The sequence below is a fragment of the Anguilla rostrata genome, chromosome 7, assembly GCF_018555375.3.
Source record: "Anguilla rostrata isolate EN2019 chromosome 7, ASM1855537v3, whole genome shotgun sequence".
Taxonomy (NCBI): domain Eukaryota; kingdom Metazoa; phylum Chordata; class Actinopteri; order Anguilliformes; family Anguillidae; genus Anguilla; species Anguilla rostrata.
In genome coordinates, this window is record NC_057939.1 from 52303724 (window position 1) to 52326083 (window position 22360).

At 47.5% G+C, this 22360-nt stretch overlaps 1 protein-coding gene across 6 annotated transcripts in view; it reads right to left on the reverse strand.

The window, feature by feature from the left end:
* mtus1a (microtubule associated tumor suppressor 1a) overlaps positions 1–22360 on the reverse strand; it is a 36984-nt gene that overhangs the window by 5952 nt on the left and 8672 nt on the right. For 2 of the 6 annotated variants that reach the window (XM_064345059.1, XM_064345057.1), the window contains exons 4-7: positions 22023–22163; positions 19830–19937; positions 8132–8364; positions 1206–1272 (exon numbers count right to left, since the gene is read on the reverse strand). In XM_064345059.1, coding sequence (XP_064201129.1) covers positions 1206–1272; positions 8132–8364; positions 19830–19937; positions 22023–22163 — 549 coding nt within the window. Of the gene's footprint in view, positions 1–1205; positions 1273–2473; positions 2633–8131; positions 8365–15026; positions 15177–19829; positions 19938–22022; positions 22164–22360 lie in introns of those variants that run through there. The other 4 variants (XM_064345058.1, XM_064345061.1, XM_064345060.1 and 1 more) reach the window with 4 other exon arrangements.

Here is a 22360-nt window from a genome sequence, read left to right on the forward strand (position 1 = left end):
GTGGGACTGTCCGGCTGAGAGACAGCGATGGCGAAGAGGGGGCTGAACACGCAACAGCAGGGGGCCCGACATTCCACAGACATGTGCAAGAGGTCAAAGGTCACAGGCACTCTCCTGGTCAAAATTAATTACAGATTAAAATAATTGCTCTCGTGGGGAGGCTGTGGTGAGGGGGCAGGGGAGAACTCGTGACTGGTGAGCCCGCTGCTTGCTCTTGGTGAACGGGGTTCAGTTTAGAGGATGCACACGCCTAGCAAACCCGCGACGCAGGTGGCGATGCGGACGATGCAACGGCAGCTCCGGGCACCGGGCCAGCCTATCGGAACCCTGCGATCGCCCCTGACGGGCGGCGCTGTGACATCATCAGAACGACAGGCTCACGCTGGCCTCTCTGAGCGGCGAGGCGAGCGAACCGCCAGCTGAGTCTTTCGCACGCGCGTTTGTTTGCCGCATGGCGGTATGGCATACGCGCCTTACGCCCGATTACCCGCCGGTACCACGCTCCAAAAGCACGAGGGGGGCTTATGGGATGGCTTCTTTAATGGCATGAGCGCTGAAAGACTGAGACGCTAAGCTGACACACTGAGATTATGGGTAATGGAGTCATGTGGACTTGCTTTAGGATATTCTGTAAGCACGAGGAACATGCAGAAGGACAGGGGGCCCCCTGTAGCCCCTGACCACGTGTGGCCATCTTTACACCCCCCAGCCTATCGCTCCCTGCACCAGAACTAACAGACACACACTGGAGAAAACCCGCTAGAACCAGGACGGGACCAGGATGGGACCAGGATGAGACCGGTCACGACTGGATCTGGAGTAGAGGCCAGTGGGGGGGGGGGTGACTGGCAGCATCACTGTGACTAAGGGCAGCCCCACAGCCCCCTGGGAAATCTGAAGCCAGGATAATCTATGAGACTGCACTCTGCACTGCAGTGTCACACGCCCAGTAGTAGCGCGGTTCAAAATGAAACACAGTGAGCAGGAACAGGGGGTGATGTCTACATTTCCAGGAATGGTGCCGCTGAGTTTTTATCAGATTCATCGCTGAGCTTGTGACTGCCGTAAGCTCCCAATTACAGCACTGAGTTAACATTTGTTTCTGCCTGTTGCAAAACGCATGGTGCTGCTTTTACACTTTGAGTCAGTTTCACAACAAGCAAAGCCTGGAGTGGGTCTGGTGAAGAGTAAAGCTGAAGTCTTACCCAATTCCCCTCGCAGGGTCAGCAGCTCCTGAGACAGCTCTCGCTTCTGCTTCTCGGCCTCCTCACGCTGTAAAAAAAAAAAAGAAAGAGTCCCGGTCACAGACTGCGTGTTTTTTTAAGCGTGCTTAAAGTCGCACGTTAAATATTTAGCTTCGCCAAACGAAGGGCACCTGCCACCGCACAACTGCATGAACAGAACTGTCAACTAAACCACACCTAAAATGTTTCAACTCAAGTGTTTGAATCAACTGTGCAGGTGAACTTTAAAAAGAGCAGAAAAACAGGCCCTTGAGCTCCTCGCATACCAATATTCCCTTATGAGGGAGAGAGTGTCAAAGAAACAATGTTGACCAAGAACTTCTCTTGAATTACACAAAGCACACAAACACATGCTGCTGGTCCGAAAGAATCCGGTTCACCGCTCCACATCAGGATATTACCGGGTGAGTGACAGATCAATTCACCCCATCTCCTCAGAATTCAGAACAAGGCAGCAGAATGAACGGGGGAGAAAGAAGAACATTTTCAGCAGAATGCAGCACAGCCAGAGTGTTGCATTTCGAGCATGAGCAAGCACAGTAAAGCCAATAATCTGTACAGCGAGCGCGCGCAACGTGACTGTACGAAAAATCCCTCGCAAAATTCTACACATTCTACCTGCAACGCCGCATTAGCTGAGAATGACGGTTCTTGTTTATCTCACCTCAGATCGTACTCCTCACGTAAAAGATGGTGAAACCCCTGAGGCTGTGTGTGTGCGTGCGATGTGTGTGTGTGTGTGTGTGTATCTGCAGTGCTCCTGTCAGCCTCCCACAGCAACGCAGAGACAACAGAAAGCACCCCCCCCCCACCTCCCCAAATCCCAGCGGTACCGTCCCGTCCCTCCGGATCAATACCTGCACGCAACACATTACTGCAATGACCCCCCCTCCTACTCTAAACCCCCCCCCATCCCCCGAGGAGCGCGGGGGGGCGGACAAAGAGCGCGAGAGGCATGCGGAATCACGGCGGGGGAGAGCTGCTAGCAAGCGCCCCGCTGTCCCGCAGTCCCAGAGAGAGGAGGGGGAGAGACAGAGAGAGACAGAGGGAGAGCAAGCAAGAGGGAGAGAGAGAGAGAAGAAGAGGGAGAGAGAGGGAGAGAGCGAGAGAGAGAGAGAGAGAGAGATGGAGGGAGAGAGACAGAAGGAGAGTGAGAGGGAGAGGAGAGAGAGAGAGAGAGAGAGAAACAGAGACGGAGGGAGGCAGAGAGAGAGAGGGAGGCTCGTTACCCGCATGGCGGTGCAGGGGGGGCCCCCCACGCACGCCCTGCTGCCCGAGCAGCCCATGGTCCGGCCGGCTGGCACGGGAACACGCTGGCAGGCGCTGGAGAGCTGGGAGCGCCCGCGCAGGTGGAACCTCCACCGCCTCTAAACTGGTCTGTCTGCATCGGAGGCACCGCTAAAAAAGCAGCTCCATCAGACCTTGCCTCCCACAGCTGCCTCTCGCTCTACCGTACTCCTCCTAATAGAGGGGCAGCGGGGGAAAAAAAACTAGTCTGCTCTTAGATAGGGGTTGGGCTCCGGTCTCTTTACACACACACACACACACACACACACACACACACACACACACACACACAGTGGCCACGCGCATGATACATTGTTGGGAGTGTACGAGCGGCTCTTGGCGAATTAGCTTGCGATACAGGACAAGCAGAAAGAATGTCCTTGCGGGAGATAAACAGAAGAGGAACTGCAATTCCACTCCTCTGCAGTCAACTCTGCAGTCCCTGGACTCACTACTGTTTAAACATCCAAGGGCAAGGCAGCGTTCTGAGTTTTAAACTAAGTTGAGGGAAAACTAGGTCAGAAATAACCCAGCCATGAGACCCTTATGAAAAATGAATGAATTCTGTCTGCATGCTCACTGAATTGGCAGAGAGGAATACTAAGTCCTCTTTTCAACGAACCAACATTTATCCATCCTGTTTGGGCTACTTTAATTTATTTTAATTTATCTAAATCTATAAATAGGGCCTTGTCATTCTTTACGTTTACAGTCAACTGAGCTTATTATGTCTGCAAAGAAATTGCACTGCTTCAAGGTGGAATAGCCCTGTCCCAATTAACCCTACCATTTCACATAAACAGATGTTTATGCTTTTCATGTTTCCTAGATGAAGCCCAAGAACATAACCGTACATAAGGGCACAATAACCCGTATCCAGAATTAAATAAATAAAATATGATTAGATATCCAACAGAGAGACGAGTAGAGAGAGGGGTAGAGAAAGAGAGAGTGGGGGGGGGGTGAGGCAGATGAAGAGAGATATCGGCTGATAGGGAGAGCGAAAGGAGTGTGTTTACTTGCTGGCTTACAGATTTGCTATAGACATACTGATGTTAATCTCAGCCTGGTCCAGTTAAATCAACAACAGGGTTAAGATATTTGAGGTATAGCTCTAACATTTTCCACTTGTTGAGAGCTGCACCTCCTAGATGAACCAATGCTTATTAAGGGCAGGCAAGTAAGGTCTGGTGATGTGGGAACTGGGCTCAAGGTTTCAAGTGCTCAAATACCAGAGAGAACGTGGTAGCTGTGCTCTTGAGCAAGGCACTTAACCTGAATTGCTTCAGTGACCAGCTGCATGGAGGGAAATGCTAATGTGTCATCTCTGTAGGCTGCCATAAGTGAACACATTTATTAAGAGGAACGACATCAGCAATAAAAATGCAGGCATTGTCAACTGAACGTGCGGGTTAGTGGACGCCACCTTTTTAAAATATGGCTTTGTGTTATACTGTAATTACTGAGTCATCAGCTGTCTTAGTGCGCAACATAGCCCCTCCCTTTTCTCCTCATCCAATGATTTACTGGCAGAGATTCCAATTCTGGAACCTTTGTCGACTAAATATTTGCTCCCCTCCCCCATCCCTCTCTCTCACTCGACACCTTGGTGTTTTCTCGAACTTGAAAAATCTCCTTCAAAAAAATCTCAGAATTTCATTAGTGCATTTATAGTGATCAATGCGATGGATTTAAATGGCACCTTGAGCACCAAGTATTCTCAAAATGGCCATCTTATGGATCACTGAGTTGCGAACAAATGTTTTGGTTTGTCTGCCTCACGTAAACCTGTGATCGCGGGAAACTAATGGCTGAGTAGCCATCGGGCCCCAGTCTCGTCAGGGCACATAAAGCCATTTTTGACCTATCAGGAGACATCTGAAATGACTCTCCCTCTGTCTGTGAGCCAGCTGAAGTAATCTCTTCCCCAGCTCTTCCAGTAGGAACAGACCAGGCCAGGGTGGAGACCGCTTATCATATGACATGATAAAGGTCTGTAGAGGGGGGGCAGTTCCCGCAGAGGGTAAGAGTGAGGTCAACGTGAGGGGCGGGGACAGACAGTAAGGCTCATTAATATCCGAGGCCTCAGTGGCAGATTGAGAGACGTGCAGACGATTGCCACTCTCCTTACACCCATGCAGTCGCAGAAGAGCAGCGCCACACCTGCACTTTAATTAGCCAATCGTCTCGTCGGTTCACGTCAGCGTCACTCCAAGGGCAGGCGTCTTTTCGGTGATGTCTGGAAGCTAAGAACGCGGAGCTCGGCTCAAGTTTCGGCTTGCCGGGTCCTTTGTGCATTCCGTAATGACAAACGCCACTCAGAGGCGATGATCGTAAATTCTGCCAAAATTATGTAACCCTGGCCCTGAGGTAATGAAGTTTATCACAAACTTTCAAAAGTATTTTTGACCAAAAAAAATAAACCTAAACAAAACAACAAAAAAAAAACACTAAAACTCCTCATGTCTAATGGGTAGCTATACTCTCGTAGAGCTGGGAAGACGCTGAGCAGACTGTTTTTCCAAACTACAGGCCAATGTCACTCCTGGAAGATTACAGATGTCAGACCTGTCTAAACATCCAATCACACGGCCTGTGCCCTGCATTCTGTTCCATTGGCCATGGCTATGTGTAGTCATAGCAACAGTCCTGTCCAAATGCCCAACTATGGACTGTGTAAGCAAATATACATGACAAAAATACAAGGATTGTAATCAATTCCTTTTCAAATAAACTCTTTCTTGCAGATAGAAACGATGAACTGTGTGTACACCAGTTAGAGGTTATAATTGAATTGTCTTCCCATTTTTGTTGAGATAATATTACTGCAAAGCCTTACTCTATTCCAAATGCAGTTCTTTTTTTACTGGAGGAATGGTGTGATGGAATTAGCCTGGTGAAGCATCTGTAGCCATGCGTGGATAACTGGACCCCCTGCCTGCCTACAGTGCAGAACAACTCTTCAGGGACCAAACAGCCAATAGAGTGTCACCTCTACCCTGCTGCTGGGAAACGGTGCATTATTTAAAACACGCTCTATTTAAACTGCGCTATCCTATTTAAAACACACAAGTGGCGGTGGCGGAATCCTATCGCCGCGGCATTCCGGAACGGGGGCCTGCACCGTGTCAGCTGTCCGATAATCTGCCTGTCTGATAATGTCAGAAAAGCAGGTCCATATCTCCAGATATGTGCAGCTCCATGGGCCCCCCCGATCACGTCTGCAGACCTGACGAGCAAAGGCTGCTGGGACTGCATGAGTCATATACAGGAGGCCTGGACCCTGGGACAGGCTTATCTGCCCATTCACACCATAAACAGAGCTGCACAGCTTGTGTAGAACACACAACGATCCTGACCGGGAGGTAACTGGGATTCCCTTTTTACAATACCATAAAATAAACACCACATCCCAATAATAAAGATCCGCAAGTATAATTGGAAACTGTGCACCAATTACGATGTTATGCCCTGTTAAGGTAGTGTTATTCCTCTAATCCTGACAGGTAATCCCCAGTAACTGGCAGTTAAAGAGGTAGATTTAGTTTAGAGTAAAACTGCTCCCAACCTGTGTTTAGGAGCTTAACTGTGAAAATGATGACAGGGCAGGCAAAGACACAGTGCTGTGGGGGCAGGTGGTTTTCAGAGACCGACTTCCTCTTGGATTTTTAAATTCACTTCCTCCAAAAGATGACACCTCTTCCCCCCTGGCCTCTGAACGCACAGGATGAAGCTCAGTTCTGAACATTTTCCACGTCAATATACATCTAAAACTAGGTGTATCAAAGGTGGAGAAGCTACCTACGGAGAAAAACGGAAACCTCTGGGGCATCGCTGAAACCGCTTTCAGGAACTAAAGCTACTGCAAATAACCAGCAGCTCCTGGCCTTAACAGCACTACAAGGGCCCACGGTTTGCCACTGTGTTTCTCCTGTCATTTTAACAAGGACACCTCTAAAGTTAGACAGCTAATCTGCCCCCCGAGTCAAAAAATAGCTCTGTATCAGTTCAAGCGTTAGCAGACAGAGTAAACTCTTACAAAGCGCTGTTTGCACAAGTGAAAAGGGATAGCATTAACATACCTGAGACCCCAAGAGTATACACACGCACACAGAAAAGGTTCAAGAGTGTTTGAACTGTGATTTCATTAGAAAGGTCGTCACCAAGAAAAGGCAAAAGGGTTTTTTTCACTTGTGTGAAAAGAAAAATCAAACAAAAAGAAAAAGAAATTTAGCCCACATTAAAACAGCTGTGGTAAAAGCAGCCTCCATTTTCCATATGAAATGGGTGCTTCAGAAGGAAGGTACATGTGCAGTGGGAGTGCTCTCAGAGTAGAGCAGGACACACAGAACACACAGACACGAGCAGATCCCCCTCCCCCTACCCAGCCAGCTAATCAGCACCTTCTGCAGACAGGGCAGGTGTGCTTAAAGTCAGCCTTGTCGATACACAAACGCACACATGCACAGACACAGACACCTCTTTACATACGCACACAAACACACACACACCTATCTTTACATTGACACATACACCCACCACTTACTCACAGGTAACATTACACACACACACACACACACACCCAGCACAGCTAGGTGAGCTGCAAAGCAACACATGCGATCATCTGCAGTTTCCCTCTGCTCACTGCGTGTGATGAATTGGACATGAATTCATAAGCCTGTTATAAGCATGTAGCCTATATGAGGCTGCTCTTTCCCTGAAGAATGAAAATAAGCTTGTGAGGGAGACCCCAGCGGCCATGGCCATCGATACTGAAGCACCAAACACACAGGGGGGCACGAAGGGTCTTCATACAACCATACATTTACCCTTAGCAGGTACCGTTCACACACAGGAACCGTAAAGCAAACCAATTACATCAGGCGGGCTTTCATTCGGAGCTGAAAAAATAAGGTATCTGGAGAATGTACGATCCCTCTGCCAGAAATGATCTCAGTTCCCTTCACTGGCCGGCCTCTTCGGCTTCAAACACTGATTCTGTGTTGTAGCAACATCATAACAAAATGGAGGGGCAGGGAGGGGTGAGGCGAGGGAGGGGCTTTGGGCAGGGAGCCTTGATAAAATATCTCCCCTTTCAGTGCAGTTTGAGGGGGGGGGGGGGGGGTGAACGGGACCTCCTGGCTGCTCATTCCCAGAGGCCAAACATTCAGAGAGGAGAGAACATAACCAAAACAAACAGCCCGTCGGCAGCCCCTGCTGCTACTACACCTCCCCCTACCCCAAGCACACACCCCACCCCCCACCGCACCTGCGAACAGCAGCCGCTGAACATTTCTCCTGCACTCTAGTAAGCACGTCTGATTACTGCTTAACACAGAACATGCAGAACAATCAGCCCAAAACCTCCTGCTATCCCCCATAATATACACCTGCACCATGCCCTGCTCTACCCAGCCCAAGCCTCTGCACTCAAACGCAGAGCAACGAGTTAAAACTAATAATAGTGGATATGAGCTTATTATTCACTTAATGTTTTTGCATTAAACGTCACGATAAGCAGCAACACTCTGTGAGCCTCAGCCGGCTCTGACGCACGTGAAACGCGTGTTTGGAAGGGTCTGGAAAAAAGAGCCTCTTACCTCCGTGACGACGTGCTGAATTACCACGGCGACGGCCTCGAACCGGCGGTTTCCGGAGGCGAGGAGCTTCTTCAGCTGCTGGAGGCGCTTGCCGCCGGCGCCGCCGTCGGCCCGCGGCCGGTGGAGCTCCGCGCCCGGCGGCTTGGTGTCGGCGGGCAGCAGGTCCGGCGGCGCGGGCGTCGGCGCGGGAGCCTGGGTCCGGGGGCTCGCCCGCTGCTGCCTGCTCCGGTCCACTGCAAGAGAGCATCCGTTTAGCGTCGCTACCGCGTTTAGCATCCTCCTCCACCCCCTCCTCTTCCTCCTCCTCCTCCTGCTCCGTCGGAGCCGGAGACAGGCTCCCGGGTCTGAGACCTGCCGTGCCGGAGAAGCTCGTCGTGGCGCGGGCGGTGTCTGCCGTCCCGGCCCCCGGTTTGTGTTAGAGACGGAGCTGGGTGCCGTCCGGAGCTCACTCCGGAGCATCAGACTGAGTCACTGAGCAATTAGAGAGCCGTGCAGCCGCCCCACACAAAATGGAGCCCCTCAATGAGATTACAGCCATTTCCCCGAGCGGAGCTTCCTGTCTGAGCGCGGCGCAGTCAGGAGGACCTTATTTTAGCAGGGCCGTGCCACTGAGAGTTTGATTTACATCGGCCTTATAAATATGACACCCAGGGCATAATAATGGAACGGGGAGCGCTAATGAGAAACCGCATTAGCCCAGCAGCCCCCCCAAGGCAGGGGAGGGGGGGCCACACACCGCTGGAATAGGGGCACCCATCTGCCCCCCCCCCCCAAAAAAAAACCACAACAACAAGCGATTTATTACAGCTCTCCAGTGCGTGATGCTCCAGACCGGGCCTCTCAGCACGTCACGGGTACGGCCTGTTCTGTCAAACGCCGCACGCGCTCAGAGGGAGGCAGAGCCGACGCATCGCTAAAATTCCACATTAATGAGCCATATACATGTTGCCAATCCCCTTTCGACAGCATTCGTTCACATTGCGCTCATAATTGGACTTTGTTTAGACAGACATCTGGCAAAACCGAAATGGAAAACTGGTGGGGGGGGTGGGGGTGGGGGAAGACATTTAAAAAAGGTTCGCACCCTGCACGTCAGGTTTCTTAATCTCCATCTGGCAGTGGACTCCTCGTGTAGCTAATTCTGTGGCTACGGTTTCTGGCTCTGACATTTAAGAGACGCTTAATGTTGCTTCAGATACTGCACACCAGAGGACTGAGGAATGCGCTCTTCCCCCAGAAATAACTGAGCATGAGTCACTTGACTGAGGCCACCTACACAGCCTCACGAAAGATCTGAACTGTGCTTATGAACAAGCACCTGGTTATGTGCATGGTCCTGATTATACATGTGCAAGCTCCTGCTTATATTTGTGCACACTCCTGGATATGTGTGTGCACACTCCTGGTTACGAGCACGCTCCTGGAAATCAATGCAGTGTAAACGGTTGCTCAGAAGCCTGCAAACATGAGTCTGTAGCAGAATCACTGTGTGTATGAAGCAGTTAAATTTGGCAATGCACAGCAGCCCCTCCTTTTCCAGCTCTGCTTCAGAGGGGCCAACTCGGAAAAAAGGGCCACGCCTCCCAGCGAGAGCTCTCCGTAACAGCCAATCAGAAACTCTGCCCTCCGTCGCTCGGGAAACAAGGAGTCTCCTTTCACAACAGTGTCAGTACAGAAACGGCCACACAACGGACGACTTCTGTCCACGTTCCCTCTTCTCCACATTCAGCCACGATGAAGAAACAGAATGTAAATGACCCCGATTCAAAGACGCCAAAGTGGTCTCCTGAAGTTAAATTCATTACATTAATATGAAGCCAAGAAATACATCTTCCCATTAAAGGGGAGAATGGTCATGCTGAGGGGATATCTATCAACAGGACGGGGCAACTGCAGACCATAACAGATGCAGTCCATCATGTGACACAATTAGGGGGGCAAACGCTCGACAGAGAGGAGAAAACAGAAGATTCCGGCACAAAGACGTTAAGTACTCAGATGTGACGTGCATCAGACAGACCGACAGACGGACAGACCGACAGACAGACAGACAGCCACGTGTAGGTGCTAAAGGTTCAGTACAAGAGAACAGAATGTGACTGTCAGAATTCTGACAGCGCATTCCAAGCACCGCCCTCCATCGCAGGGCACGCCCCAATCAGATACCATTCGGATGAAACACCAGATCACATTTAACACTGGGGGAAATCTGGCCTCTAAAACGATTCACTAATGCATTTATTTCATTACTTTAAATGAGAGAGAACTGCATATATCAGGATTTATTATTCATAAAGCTCCAACTGTAGGTACGATACAGCAAAATGTGAGGAGGACTCTGTTCAGTATCCACAAAGTTAAACTAAAGCCATTAACTGGAAGCGACATAGTTCTTATACACACAGAATTTTTCAAGACATGGACGTAACATTGATTGTTAGCATTTATTTGGGTTGAGGGGAGAGAGCACTTCTGAGGTCAGAGTTCAAACAAAACTTATTTTATATTCCATGATGTGCATTTGTATCATTTGTAATATCATACAACCTGAATTAAATTTTTAAAGCTGGTGGCGCACAGTTATATAGCCTATACTTTACAGAGTCTAGTTTAATGACGAGAATCCACATCAAACACATTACCACATGTTCGACATAAAATAGCTTTTTCCTACGAAAGATTAGATTATGGAAAAAACATGTACTGCATTGGAATCACATCTGCTCTGAACTTTAAATTCAGCAAAAAAGCCCCTGCGATACTTTTGACTCTTCTGACTCCTACACTGCAGACTGCACTCTGTCGTCACAACAACATTAAAATGAAAACACTTACACATCAGTGCATGCAGAAATACTAGGGCATTTTAAAAGAGAAACCAATGTGAAAAACCTGAAAAATTCCAAAAGGGAAAGTTACTACATGAACCATGCCAAGACTAACACACAAATATCAACAAATCTGTGGGATCATTTCACATTAAACCCTTTAGAATCAACAGAAGCTTTTAGCATGAAGAGTTTCCCCCTTTGTACACGTTCTGCTGGCTGTTTTGAGAGTAGACTTCATTGCTACAGCTCCCCCTGCTGGTCGGACTGAGGATTTACGAGTTTTGTCCTCTGAACGCCAGCGTTTCTGACACAATGCTGCAGCCCTGCGCCTCAGTGAAGTAATTACCCCACAGCGTGTAGCAGCGTTCACAGTGAGCGGCTGCTGCATTGCAGCTGGCCCCGCACACAGTGCTCTACACAGATACGGTGCCTCACACCCAAATTAGCACGCATCCCAACCGCTTCAGAGATTTGTTTTGATTTCTCACTAAATTTGCCCCTGTAACCACCGAGTGAATTTATCTTTTACTCCACAGTACTGATGGAAATCTTCTGCTTCTCGTTTCCATGGCAACAACACACGAACATATGAGGAAAAAATAGAAATAAAGGAAAATTTATATACGGGTTGATTTAAATCACAAAATGTTCAAACAAGATGAAAGCAAGATCAGTCCAGATTTGGATGCTCATTAATTTTGCTGAGGTTTGTATGACCATGAAACATGACAAGCAATGACACAGCATGTAAACTCTCAAGCACTGCATCCCCTTACACTGTACAAAGAACTGCCCATCACAAATCAATGCTGTTTACAGAGGGATCAATTATGTACAGCCATTACTGTACAATAGACCAGTGTTCCTCCATCTCCACCGTTTAATCACATTACGGTAATCCCTATGTATGGAGGAATATATAATCGTAGGACACATTTAGCCTTGTGAGCGGTTTAAAGGTGGTCCTCACCCAATTTCAGTAAAGAACAGGTGGGGCTTCACGTGAGTAGAGGATAATATAACAGAAGGATCTTACATTGGGGATTAGAAAAGTACAAACAAGAAAAAAAATTCAGCGCACAGTAAATTTAAGAATGTTAGAAATTAAGTGTGCTCCAAGCACACAATTTTCCCCATTGTGCCTCAACGACCTTTAGAAAACAAAGACTGGGATTTCAGTGAGCTTACTCACAGTACACAAAATGCCAGATATTAAAGACAACTACTGTTCTTCCATCTTAATTGCATCAAAAACCAAAAATGTAAAATTCAGTTGCAAAGAATCAAAAGCAAACATTTGGTTCACATTTGTGGCTTGCTTGTTATTCTCCAGGGTTTGCAGAGGAAACGTCTGTAAAACTGGTTCGAGCAATCATCGGATTAACTTAAATGTAGAGAATTACTGGTACTTCTAGTACTGTTAATGGCAAATTGGAGGGAGTTGCTCCAGTGAAGGTCATGTGACGTGGTTTGGGAAAAGTCGCGTGTGCCTTTGCACCTGTGCCTATATGCCTGTTCACCTGAGCTAATCCACATTCATAATTCACAAGCTGCAAGTGAATTATTCAGCAGCAAGAGTGGTTTCCATGCAGACACTTTCCCATCTCCTCCATCTGTGACGGGTAAATAAATAAACCAATGGGAAACAGTAAATCGCTCATAACTAAAGAAATATGAAAGAACATAGAAAACACATTCGGAGTGTATATGAAAGATGGTTTGGATCAGACGCTGGCTGTCCAGAACAGACTCTCCTCTGTCCGCTACGACAGACAAGAGAAGTTCAACCATTTCCGTCCGCCTTCGGATCAAAGAGCTGAACTTTAGCGGCTGAATTCCTCTGGGCTGATGTCGCGATGAGGAAATTAATTCACAGTGGACGGACGCCCACACGGGCACCGCCCACGCTGGCACCGCCAGGACCCGGCGTTTCGGGGGCAGATGGCGGACAGATCCCTCACAATGACACGCCTGTCACGGGGAGCAAGGACACGAGGGCCCAGAGGACCCGAACCTCAGCCAGTCAGATTAAAGCGTCGCCATGGCACCCAGAGAGGAACCTGTGATTAGTTCTACATCAGCCCTTCATTACACACTCTTGACTCATTTTAGAAGTTTTTTTTTGACAGTACAGGAAATGGGGAGGAAGGTTTCTCACCTCCCCCCCCACCCCAGCCACAGACTATATGTATACATAATTATGTACAAGAAAATATTAAGTCAATTTTGTACATACACAGTGGCAATGTTCATGCTTTATGTTTTATGCAGACACACTGCCTGTACAAAATGCCCTCCATAAGGGGCGGGGCCCAAGGCCTCCTGGGTCGGGGCGGGTCTCAAGGACTCCTGGGTCGGGACGGGAAGGATGCGTGCGCTCCCTGCCCCCGACTTTAGAAACTGCCGGACACCACAGACAATACATCCCCCCCGCACGCACGCTTCGGGTCTGGAACGAGGCCATTTCGCGCAGAAACAACAAATCTCACCGAACAGCAGTGATCAAAGTGGCTTATATATTTCTGTTGTTTTTAGAAGTAATGCCTTGCATCACACTTTCAATAAAAATCAATATCTCAAAAAACAAAAACAAAGTGTCAACACAAATACCTTGACTGGTATCATGTCTCATTTCTCATTCACTATGATTAGCAAAAAAATCATTTTACAGAAGTGCTCAGTGGGATGTGAATGTCTCATTCTCCAGCCTCTCTAAAAAATAACGTCACATCGTATGAGTCAGACGCACCTGAGGTTCAATGAATAAGAAAAGGACAGATCAAACCCAGTGTATTTTCTGGCTTGCTTTGGCCATTTTATCTAGCGAACTACACACCATATGCTGTGCTTCATAAATTAAACTCACTAAGTAGCTACATTTGACAGCAAATGTGGACAAACGGAATTCAGGGCTTATAGAGTGGCTTTAATTGCCAGCCAGTGAACATGCTTTTTACAAATTTAATCTGATACTTAAACTTGTATGTAAATCCAGGCTAGCCCCACTGACAACTAAAAACAGTGTGTATAATGAATTTATAACCTGAAATGGATGCTGCCTCGGAATCTTAAAATTTTTTAAGTGGCCACAATACTAATGTGTGACATAACTTTTGAAAAGCTTGATTTCAACAGTTTAATGCAATTTACTGTATAGCCAGCCCTTTGGTAAAAAGGGGTACAGATGGACAACAGTAACTGATCTCCATATGATACTTTTTTTGTCAACAAGGAAGCTTAATTGCTAATCAGCCTGTTTTAATACCCATACCAAGGAATCAATTATGACACCACATGATTCCACTTACATTACACATTCTGGTTAATCATCATTAATCATGAGCCAATTATTCTATAACATCTATTAAATTAATCATTTAACCTTTCAGCATGAACTAAAACGTTCCTCTGAACCTTGAGTTTGGATGAAAGCCCTTCAGCACTACGGTGAGACTGTAAGAAGTACCATGCTAGTAATGGAGTTCAAACCCTGCTCTTCTCCACTTCTCTCCGTCTAGGCTTCTAAAAATAACTTGCCACAGGAAAGCGTGTGAAAAAAACAGCCTTCGGTGCTCATAAATGTCTGAGGGAATTTTCCTGTCAGAACAATGTTCTCAAACGAGTGAGCATCCTTGCTTCAACCCCAGCGACTGGAGCCTGACTAACCTACATTTCACGCTCTGACCAGAGAAGTAGGTTTCTAAACCAGTAAGATGGAGTACAAACACGATAAACGGCTACAGTAGGCAGACGGGAGGAAGGGGGAAAAAAACATCCTATAATTACATTTTTTGAGGAAAAACATAACATGTAAAATTTCATTTTCACTCGGGTACAACACGATCACCCCATTTTAATAAAAATTAACAGCCTTCAATTTGCGTTTTATGATATGCAAATGTGCCTTCTGCGCAAAGGACTCAGCGGGAACGTCGGCTTGAAAGGCTGCCGCTTCTGCTGAGGAGAAACCGCTCAGGATTACGACCGAACGCACAAACTGATTAAAGACGCTCGCGGATGGCCACGGACTCAAACATTTCGTGGCGTTTCCCCCGGAGACTGACCTGAGCGGAACACGACCGTGCTCCTCTTGCATCCCGACAGCAGCTGAAGGTTCCGGAGCAGACCCTTCGCCGTCAGCTTCACGTGGATGTTGGACAGGGAGAATTTCGGAGACCATAACATTTCGAAAATCAAGGATGCGGGACGCCTCCCCCCCACCACCCCACCCACCGTCGCCGCCCTCTCGTCAAACGCAAAAGTCGAAAAGGTGCCTTTCTCGGTCAGCTACCGCATGCCAAGGGGCTGTAGAGAGCAACGTGGTACCCAGCCCGCCCGAAATCCAACGAGAGAGACACGCGAGCGAGAGGGAAGATTAACGGCGGTCGTGACAAAAACAACCCTCCCCCCTCCCCTCCCCTCCCCTTCACTTCACCATCACAGCTCCTTCCACGCGACGAAAAACCGGCGGCTCTCGTCCAAAAAGGGGGGACGTCTCAGGCGGGACGGGTAGTGACAGATGTGACGGGGGGGGTAGCGAGGGCTAATCCGCACGGTCGACGCGGCTGTACGGGCACTCACACCCAGACAAAGCTCAGCAGCATCCCTGAGCCGACGGCACACTGAGGGATGCAGGGCATGGGGGAGGAGGGGAGGGGGGAGGGGCAGCGTGCAGAGCCTGGAGGGGGCGGGGCCTGACATGGGCTCGCTCGCTCTCCACACCGAGCGAGAAAGAGGGAGAGGGAGGGAGAGAGAGGGAGAGGCAGCGACGGTTCATCACAAGGTTATTCCTGACAACACTATGGAGGGAAAGGCGGCCATAATACACACACCGCTGTGCCACAGCGCGCATTGTCCTCCTCACAACAGACGTTGTGTGTCATCTCATCAGTGCAGATAAAATCTCTGGAGAGCCGGTGTGAATTAAAGAACACAAATGCCTTTGAGGAACAAAAAAAAGGGGGAGGGTAAAAAAAAAAAACCTGTATCTGAATATTTATGAGATACATGGTTTCACAAAATGGCTTGCGTGAGTGAGACTGGTCCAGATCAACCCACGGTTAAAGGTACTGTTCCTAATGAAGAATGCGGAATGGCGCTGAAATGGCTATATTAAGCGAGCTGAGAGAAGAGCGATCCAAACCTGCAATCAGGCTCTAGCCATACGGCGGCCCAGAGCAGGCAGGCTAGGCTAACACGGCTCACAGGCACTGCCAGCACATGGTGATTTAGCATCACCTTTCTATTCATATTACCACCATAATTAGTAATACAGTGATGCTATATTCACTTATTCCACGTCCTGTATTGATATGGAATGTTGAAATACGGAATTTAAAACCAGTTGTGTACATAACTGTGGATCTTTCAAATAGAATATGGCTAATTGATATTTAGTGTTCGCACTAGGCTCGCACACACACGCACATACGCGCACGCACACACTTGCATAGCACAACGAACTGCCTGTTAAGGAAATCATAGAGAAAGGACTGTACGATGAAGCCCTGGCAACAATAGCCGAGTATTGACCATTGGCTCTTTGTATTGGCTCCTCTGCGGTGGAACATGCTGGAATGCTCCAGACTCCCACAGGGGACGGCGGACGGCCTCCTCGCGTTGCATTCACGACGCCAGCACACCATGGCAGGCCTCGTCCTCCCGCCCCCCCCCGCCCCGGCCGTAATTATGTCCTAAGTGCAGTTATGTTTACAGGAAGCACATGTGGAGAAAAGTGTGGGCTGCAAGACGTCATGCGTCTCAAAGTGCCAGACAAGGGGGCCAATCACAGCGTCTAAAATAACCACTCTGAAAGAAAAGCACCAGAGTGCGCAGAATTCTGCTGGAATGGATATTTTGACAGACAAGAGAACAGAAAGTAACCCCCTTCTTCAGAGCAAAAAAATTTGGACGCTTGCCTACACCTTCATGACACATGTACAGCAAGGAGAGAAATCTCTCCAAAATATAAGTGAGAACAAAACAATAAACAGTTAAATTATGTGTAATCTTACACAGTGCTGATAGTGTACTAGGCAGGCAATAATGCACAGAATGATTTTGGAACCAAATATGAATGGGTTCTCACCAGCCTCCATTCTTGTTTAAATTTGCACACTGGCTAAACGGTTCAGATTATGAGACAGGTGAAGATAATTACCCCAACGAACCTCCAGAACTTAGCAGCTGGTTTCCAGTATGACTGTTTTCACCAGTATACCAGTGTTCAGCATTGGATTTCATGAACTAGGCTGATGAGGACTTCTATCAACCAATGAAAAACAACTACTCAACCACAAACCAATAAAAAGACCACTCAACCACCAGCCAATGAAAAATGGCTGCTCAGCGACACAGCCAATGAAAAACGGCCCATCAACAACACAGCCAATGAAAAATGACCCATCAACAACACAGCCAATGAAAAATGACCCATCAGCAACACAGCCAATGAAAAATGACCACTCAATCACACAGCCATGTCCTAGCAGCCGCTTCTCACACTAAGCAAGTGAGTGCGCGCTGGAGGAGGCTAACGGTAACAGCCAGACACAGGCGCTGAGGCAGAACACGAGGAGCTTTAGTGAGATTGAGCTTTGTGACAACAGCAATCCACCTGAGCCATCCACAGAGACAAACCACCCAACAGCACAGCTAGCAGGGGAATACAATGTGCCAGTAACTAAAGCAAATACATATCCTCCTAAGACCCAGCAATTCATTTTTGTTCCTTGTAAGGAACACAAGTCTGTTTTCTTAATATCAACACCTATATTCTACAATGCTAAAACCTACATTACAAGGGATATAAAAATAAAAATATATTTGAAAATGACTTCAAGGCACATAATACAAGACACTTGTATTATGTAAAAAAAAAAATTTAAATACGTTTTTTTCTGCTGCTGAGTCGCCAGAGGAAATATAAATTAAATAACTACAAATGCTGGGTGGTTATGAGTGCCCTGGACTTCTGCTTTCTGTACTTTAAAATCTGAGACTAAGCTAAGGGAGTGAAACAAAATGGAAGTTTCGTAATGTGGCAAAAACAGAACTGCGATAAAAGATGAACAAATGGCTGCTTTCCAAGGCACCCTTGTGATTATGTCCAAAAGGACAGGTAAAAGTAACTGGCCATTTCAGCTGAACGACAGCAGGCCTATTCCGCAGTTTAAGTGCCCTCCTCGGTTCAGCTCTTTTGAGCCATTCAAGAAAATTGCTTTAACAGCCGAGGCCTGGCGTGCGGCTACACGCATTGGCCAATGAGCACGTCGGCCACCCGTGAGTCACATCTGGTACAGCCCAATCAAATCATAGAAATATTCAAATCAAGGCTTCTCCAAATGGATGTCAACTTCAATGCTTTAGATTAGCATGTGGTCCGAAACATAAAAAGGTCTGAAATACAGCCAACTTTCACTTTCAAAAAGTATTTTTTACATGTACATTTAGTGCCACTTTAAAAGACCAGGCATTTTGAAGTTGCTCTCAGGATTAAATATTTAAATGCACATATGAACACCATTTGTACTACTAGTGTATGACACAGCAGCCTAAAGTCAGAGTCAAGTACGCTAATCTAAATATATGGATATATTTTCCCCAAATAATTCATCGTGCAATGATAGCATCAGAAGAATTTGATAGTTCCTGGAGTTTTATTCGCGCACTAGAACTGAGATTACTCCAGATTACTCACTGAGGACAGATTACTCACAAAGGCACCTTAATATTAAAGAGCATTCATTCACCCTACAACAGTAGAAGCGTAAAACGAGGTCAGTCACTCTCCATGCATTCGTCACAATAGACCATGCAGTGTTACGGCAGGCTAAATAGAAATGACATGTTTACCCGGGAGCAGTTCCATTTTACAATACACATCTGTAGGAGTGCTTTAGTTCTTCAGAAAACACCATGTTCCATTGACTACATGAAACATCATGTTCCATTGACTACACAAAACATCATGTTCCATTGACTGCAGCAGAGTGAATGTAACCCAACCCTGAGCATCTCATAGTGAGTGACTGTTATACATGCTTATACGGGGGACAGGCTGAGAAGCTGCTCGGCGCAGCGACGCTCTGGGCTACGGCTACAATCCGGCGGGATCGCGGCGGCCGCCGTCCCTGACAGGTCCGTGACGGACGGGCCTCGGTCGCTGCGGCACGCGGCCGCAGTGCTGAGTGGGCGTTTCTGGGCAGACTGCACCGCTGAACGGGCATGAAGAGGGGCGGGGTCAACACGCCGTGTGTGTTACAGCGTTACATTTCAGCGCGCAGCTCCACGGTACTGCAGGCACTGACAGATGTGAGCAGTACAGCCCGTGCTTCCTCACATGCTGTGGATGTGCTTTAATACCATGCGCATTAGACATCACATCCAGTTCCCCTGGGTCTATGAGCATCGAGAGGACAAATTTCACAAATTCTAAAGGATCATCAAGTTAGTTTTGTCAGTAGTACCATTAGGGGAAAAGCTTTTTGCAGGTGGCAATGCTGTCACAGGGAATCTCAATTTCAGTGAGAGAAAAGCAGTGCAAGGAAGCCAAATTTCTGCCCTCCACTCTCAGTCTGAAGTTGTAATTAAAGGACAGACGGCTCATCCAGGGACTCGTTTGTTTACAGGGAGGTAGAGGTTTGCGTGAAGGCCGGTTAGAGATTAGAGAGTGAAACAGCGCTGAGGGAAGAAAGCCAGATCACAGACAGGCAGGTACTGCGGTCAGACGGCCATTAGCCTGCCGAACGAGAGCACGGCTCGGTAAATAAGGCCAGCGCACGAAAATCCAGCTCCAGACGCGCGTTCCGAACCGCGACAGAATCGACCGCCGCGCGCCTCACTCATTCCCGCTCACACCCGCGTACCTGGCGGAGCCGTGGCCGGCCGCTGGAACCTTCCGGACCCGGCCCGGTGCAGTGGGCTCGCCGTGAACTTCGAGGGCGTCTGGTTCGGTACAGCCGCATTCTTCACTCCTGGCACAACGAGAGGGAACAGGACAGATTCCATGAGGGTTCGGCGATGGCCTGTCCCATTAAACGAGTGAGAACGATGCCGTCTGGTCCCTGTGAGGAGTCAACGCCACCGCTTACGGTAGCACTCTGAGCTTAGCTCGCTTAAACTTGGATAACCATCAAATGAATGCTATGCATGGGTTAGGGCAGAGAGGGTGGAAAGATGTTGACAGATACAAAGGGCATTTGATTTGGGCATCATGATTGTTTGTGCTGTGTGACCAATCAGTGGGAGGGGAGGGTTTAATTTAATCAACATCACTGTATGAAGGCATGCCCTGGCGAGATCTGATCCGTTTTATTATATCATCTACCAGAGAATATCAGTGCATTAAATCTTGGACTATTACAGCATTGGCCTTATGTGCAGAGCCAAACCACATTAATGTTTCCCAGGGAAAAAAACATTGTCATTCAATATCTGGTTATTGATTTTAGTTTCTATTTAACAGATGAGATGAGACAAAGTAAAAGCAGACCTAACAAGATGCTTATAATATTAGTATCAATCAATCTAGAAAAAAAGTTGTAGGACATGAAGTTGTCAGTGGAACACCCATATTCTTCCAAATTACAATATAAAAAATTGAACCACAGGGAACATTAGGAAATAACAGTATGGAGAACTGTAAAAAGCAACATGTGGAATACCAAGCCAAAACAACCCAAAGTGGAGATCAGTGACTTACGTGATGTATAAGCAAGCAGGCTTACATACAATCTCCTTGGGTTCACTTCCCAGAAGTGGCTGTGCAGTAACAGTGCCAGTCATGTTTAGCCAAGCAGTGATTTGTGCCTTATTTTGAACTGTGTCCCTGAAACCAGCCCTCCTCTACCCCCACCCCCCTGCCTCTCCCCCCAACCCCCTACACACACCACCACTGCAGCGTTTGGACACAGTTATTTATATTTCAGAAGGCTCTCCCTCTCCTTCATTACTCCATCTGTTCTTTGTTTCTGGTTAGCGACAGCGTGAATGCTACAGTACGCTTTAAAAGGACATCTAAATGCAAACAACACAAATGTCAATGCTGACAATACACCTCTGTGTACTGGCAATGTGCACAATGGATTAAAAACTCAAAACTTAATGAATACAAAGTTGGTGCTGCATTACACCATATATTTGTGTAATATTTACAGAAGCAAAGATAAATGAGGCCCTTGGTCACTGCTTGTAGTAAACAGGCAAGCCGTACGGTCCAAGTGCATAGAGCACTCCAAAACAAATGGCATTTCTGACCGTTTGGAGACCAGAAACATTGAATCTTAACCACACAATAACCACAAAGTTGCAATAAAGCAGCTATAAGCACTGAACAGAGTGGATGCTAAATTATAAATGCTGTACTCAAACACTGTACACATAGGGGAGAATCATTTCCACAGATAACACTAAAACCTTATTCACACTGTGCAAACAAACACAATACAATCATTTGATTTCAAACTATGATCAGGAAATTGACTGTTGGCGATCGTTTGTCTATTTTCAATCTCTATTTAATCTGTTCCATTCAACAGTATACTGGAAGCAAACTGCACAACTGGGAACAGAAGCGTGATAAAAGAGAGGCAGCTAAACTTCTGTAAATATTATGAAATAGTAACACTGCTGGCTGGCGCAAAAGGGACTCAGAAAGTAATTACATCATTTATAAGGTCAGGGGGGAATTGAGAAATAGTTTCTTGGAGGGAGGAGAAGAAAAACAAAAACCAAAAAAAAAAATCACTTCAAGTAAGAAGCAACATTGGCCTCTTAACTCTACATACACACAGTGCATCATTTCCACAGTTCAGTTCAAAAAATAATTATACTATAACAGCAATGGAAAAATTGGTCATATATGGTATGGATTTTCCATTGTGCTGTGCAGTGTGGTTTTTAGTGGTCAAACTGAGGGTTGTTGGGGGGAATGGGGGGGTGTGGGGTTTTGGGGAAAGCACAGTCAGAGACCAATCTGAGGCGAGGTGGGAGGGGGTGGGGGGGTGGAACACAGTCAGAGACCAATCTGAGGCGAGGTCAGAGACCCCCCAGCTCCTTACCTGCAGCGAGGGCCTTCCTCTGAGGAGACTGGACGACGACTCTCACGCCCCCGGTGGTCTTGGTGATGGGCGGTTTCCCAGCATGCCGAGGGGCTGGGGGCCCAGGACCCGCCTTACCGCCATTGGCAGGAACCGAAGCTGCTGATGCAAAAGACATTCCATTCCATTACATTCCAGCCATTTGGCAGACACTCTTATCCAGGGCAACTTACACAACTTTTAAATAGCATTTAGATTGCATCCATTTATACAGCTGGATATATACTGAACCAATGCAGGTTAAGTACCTTGCTCAGGGCAACGTACAACGGCAGTGTCCTTCCTGGGAATTGAACCGG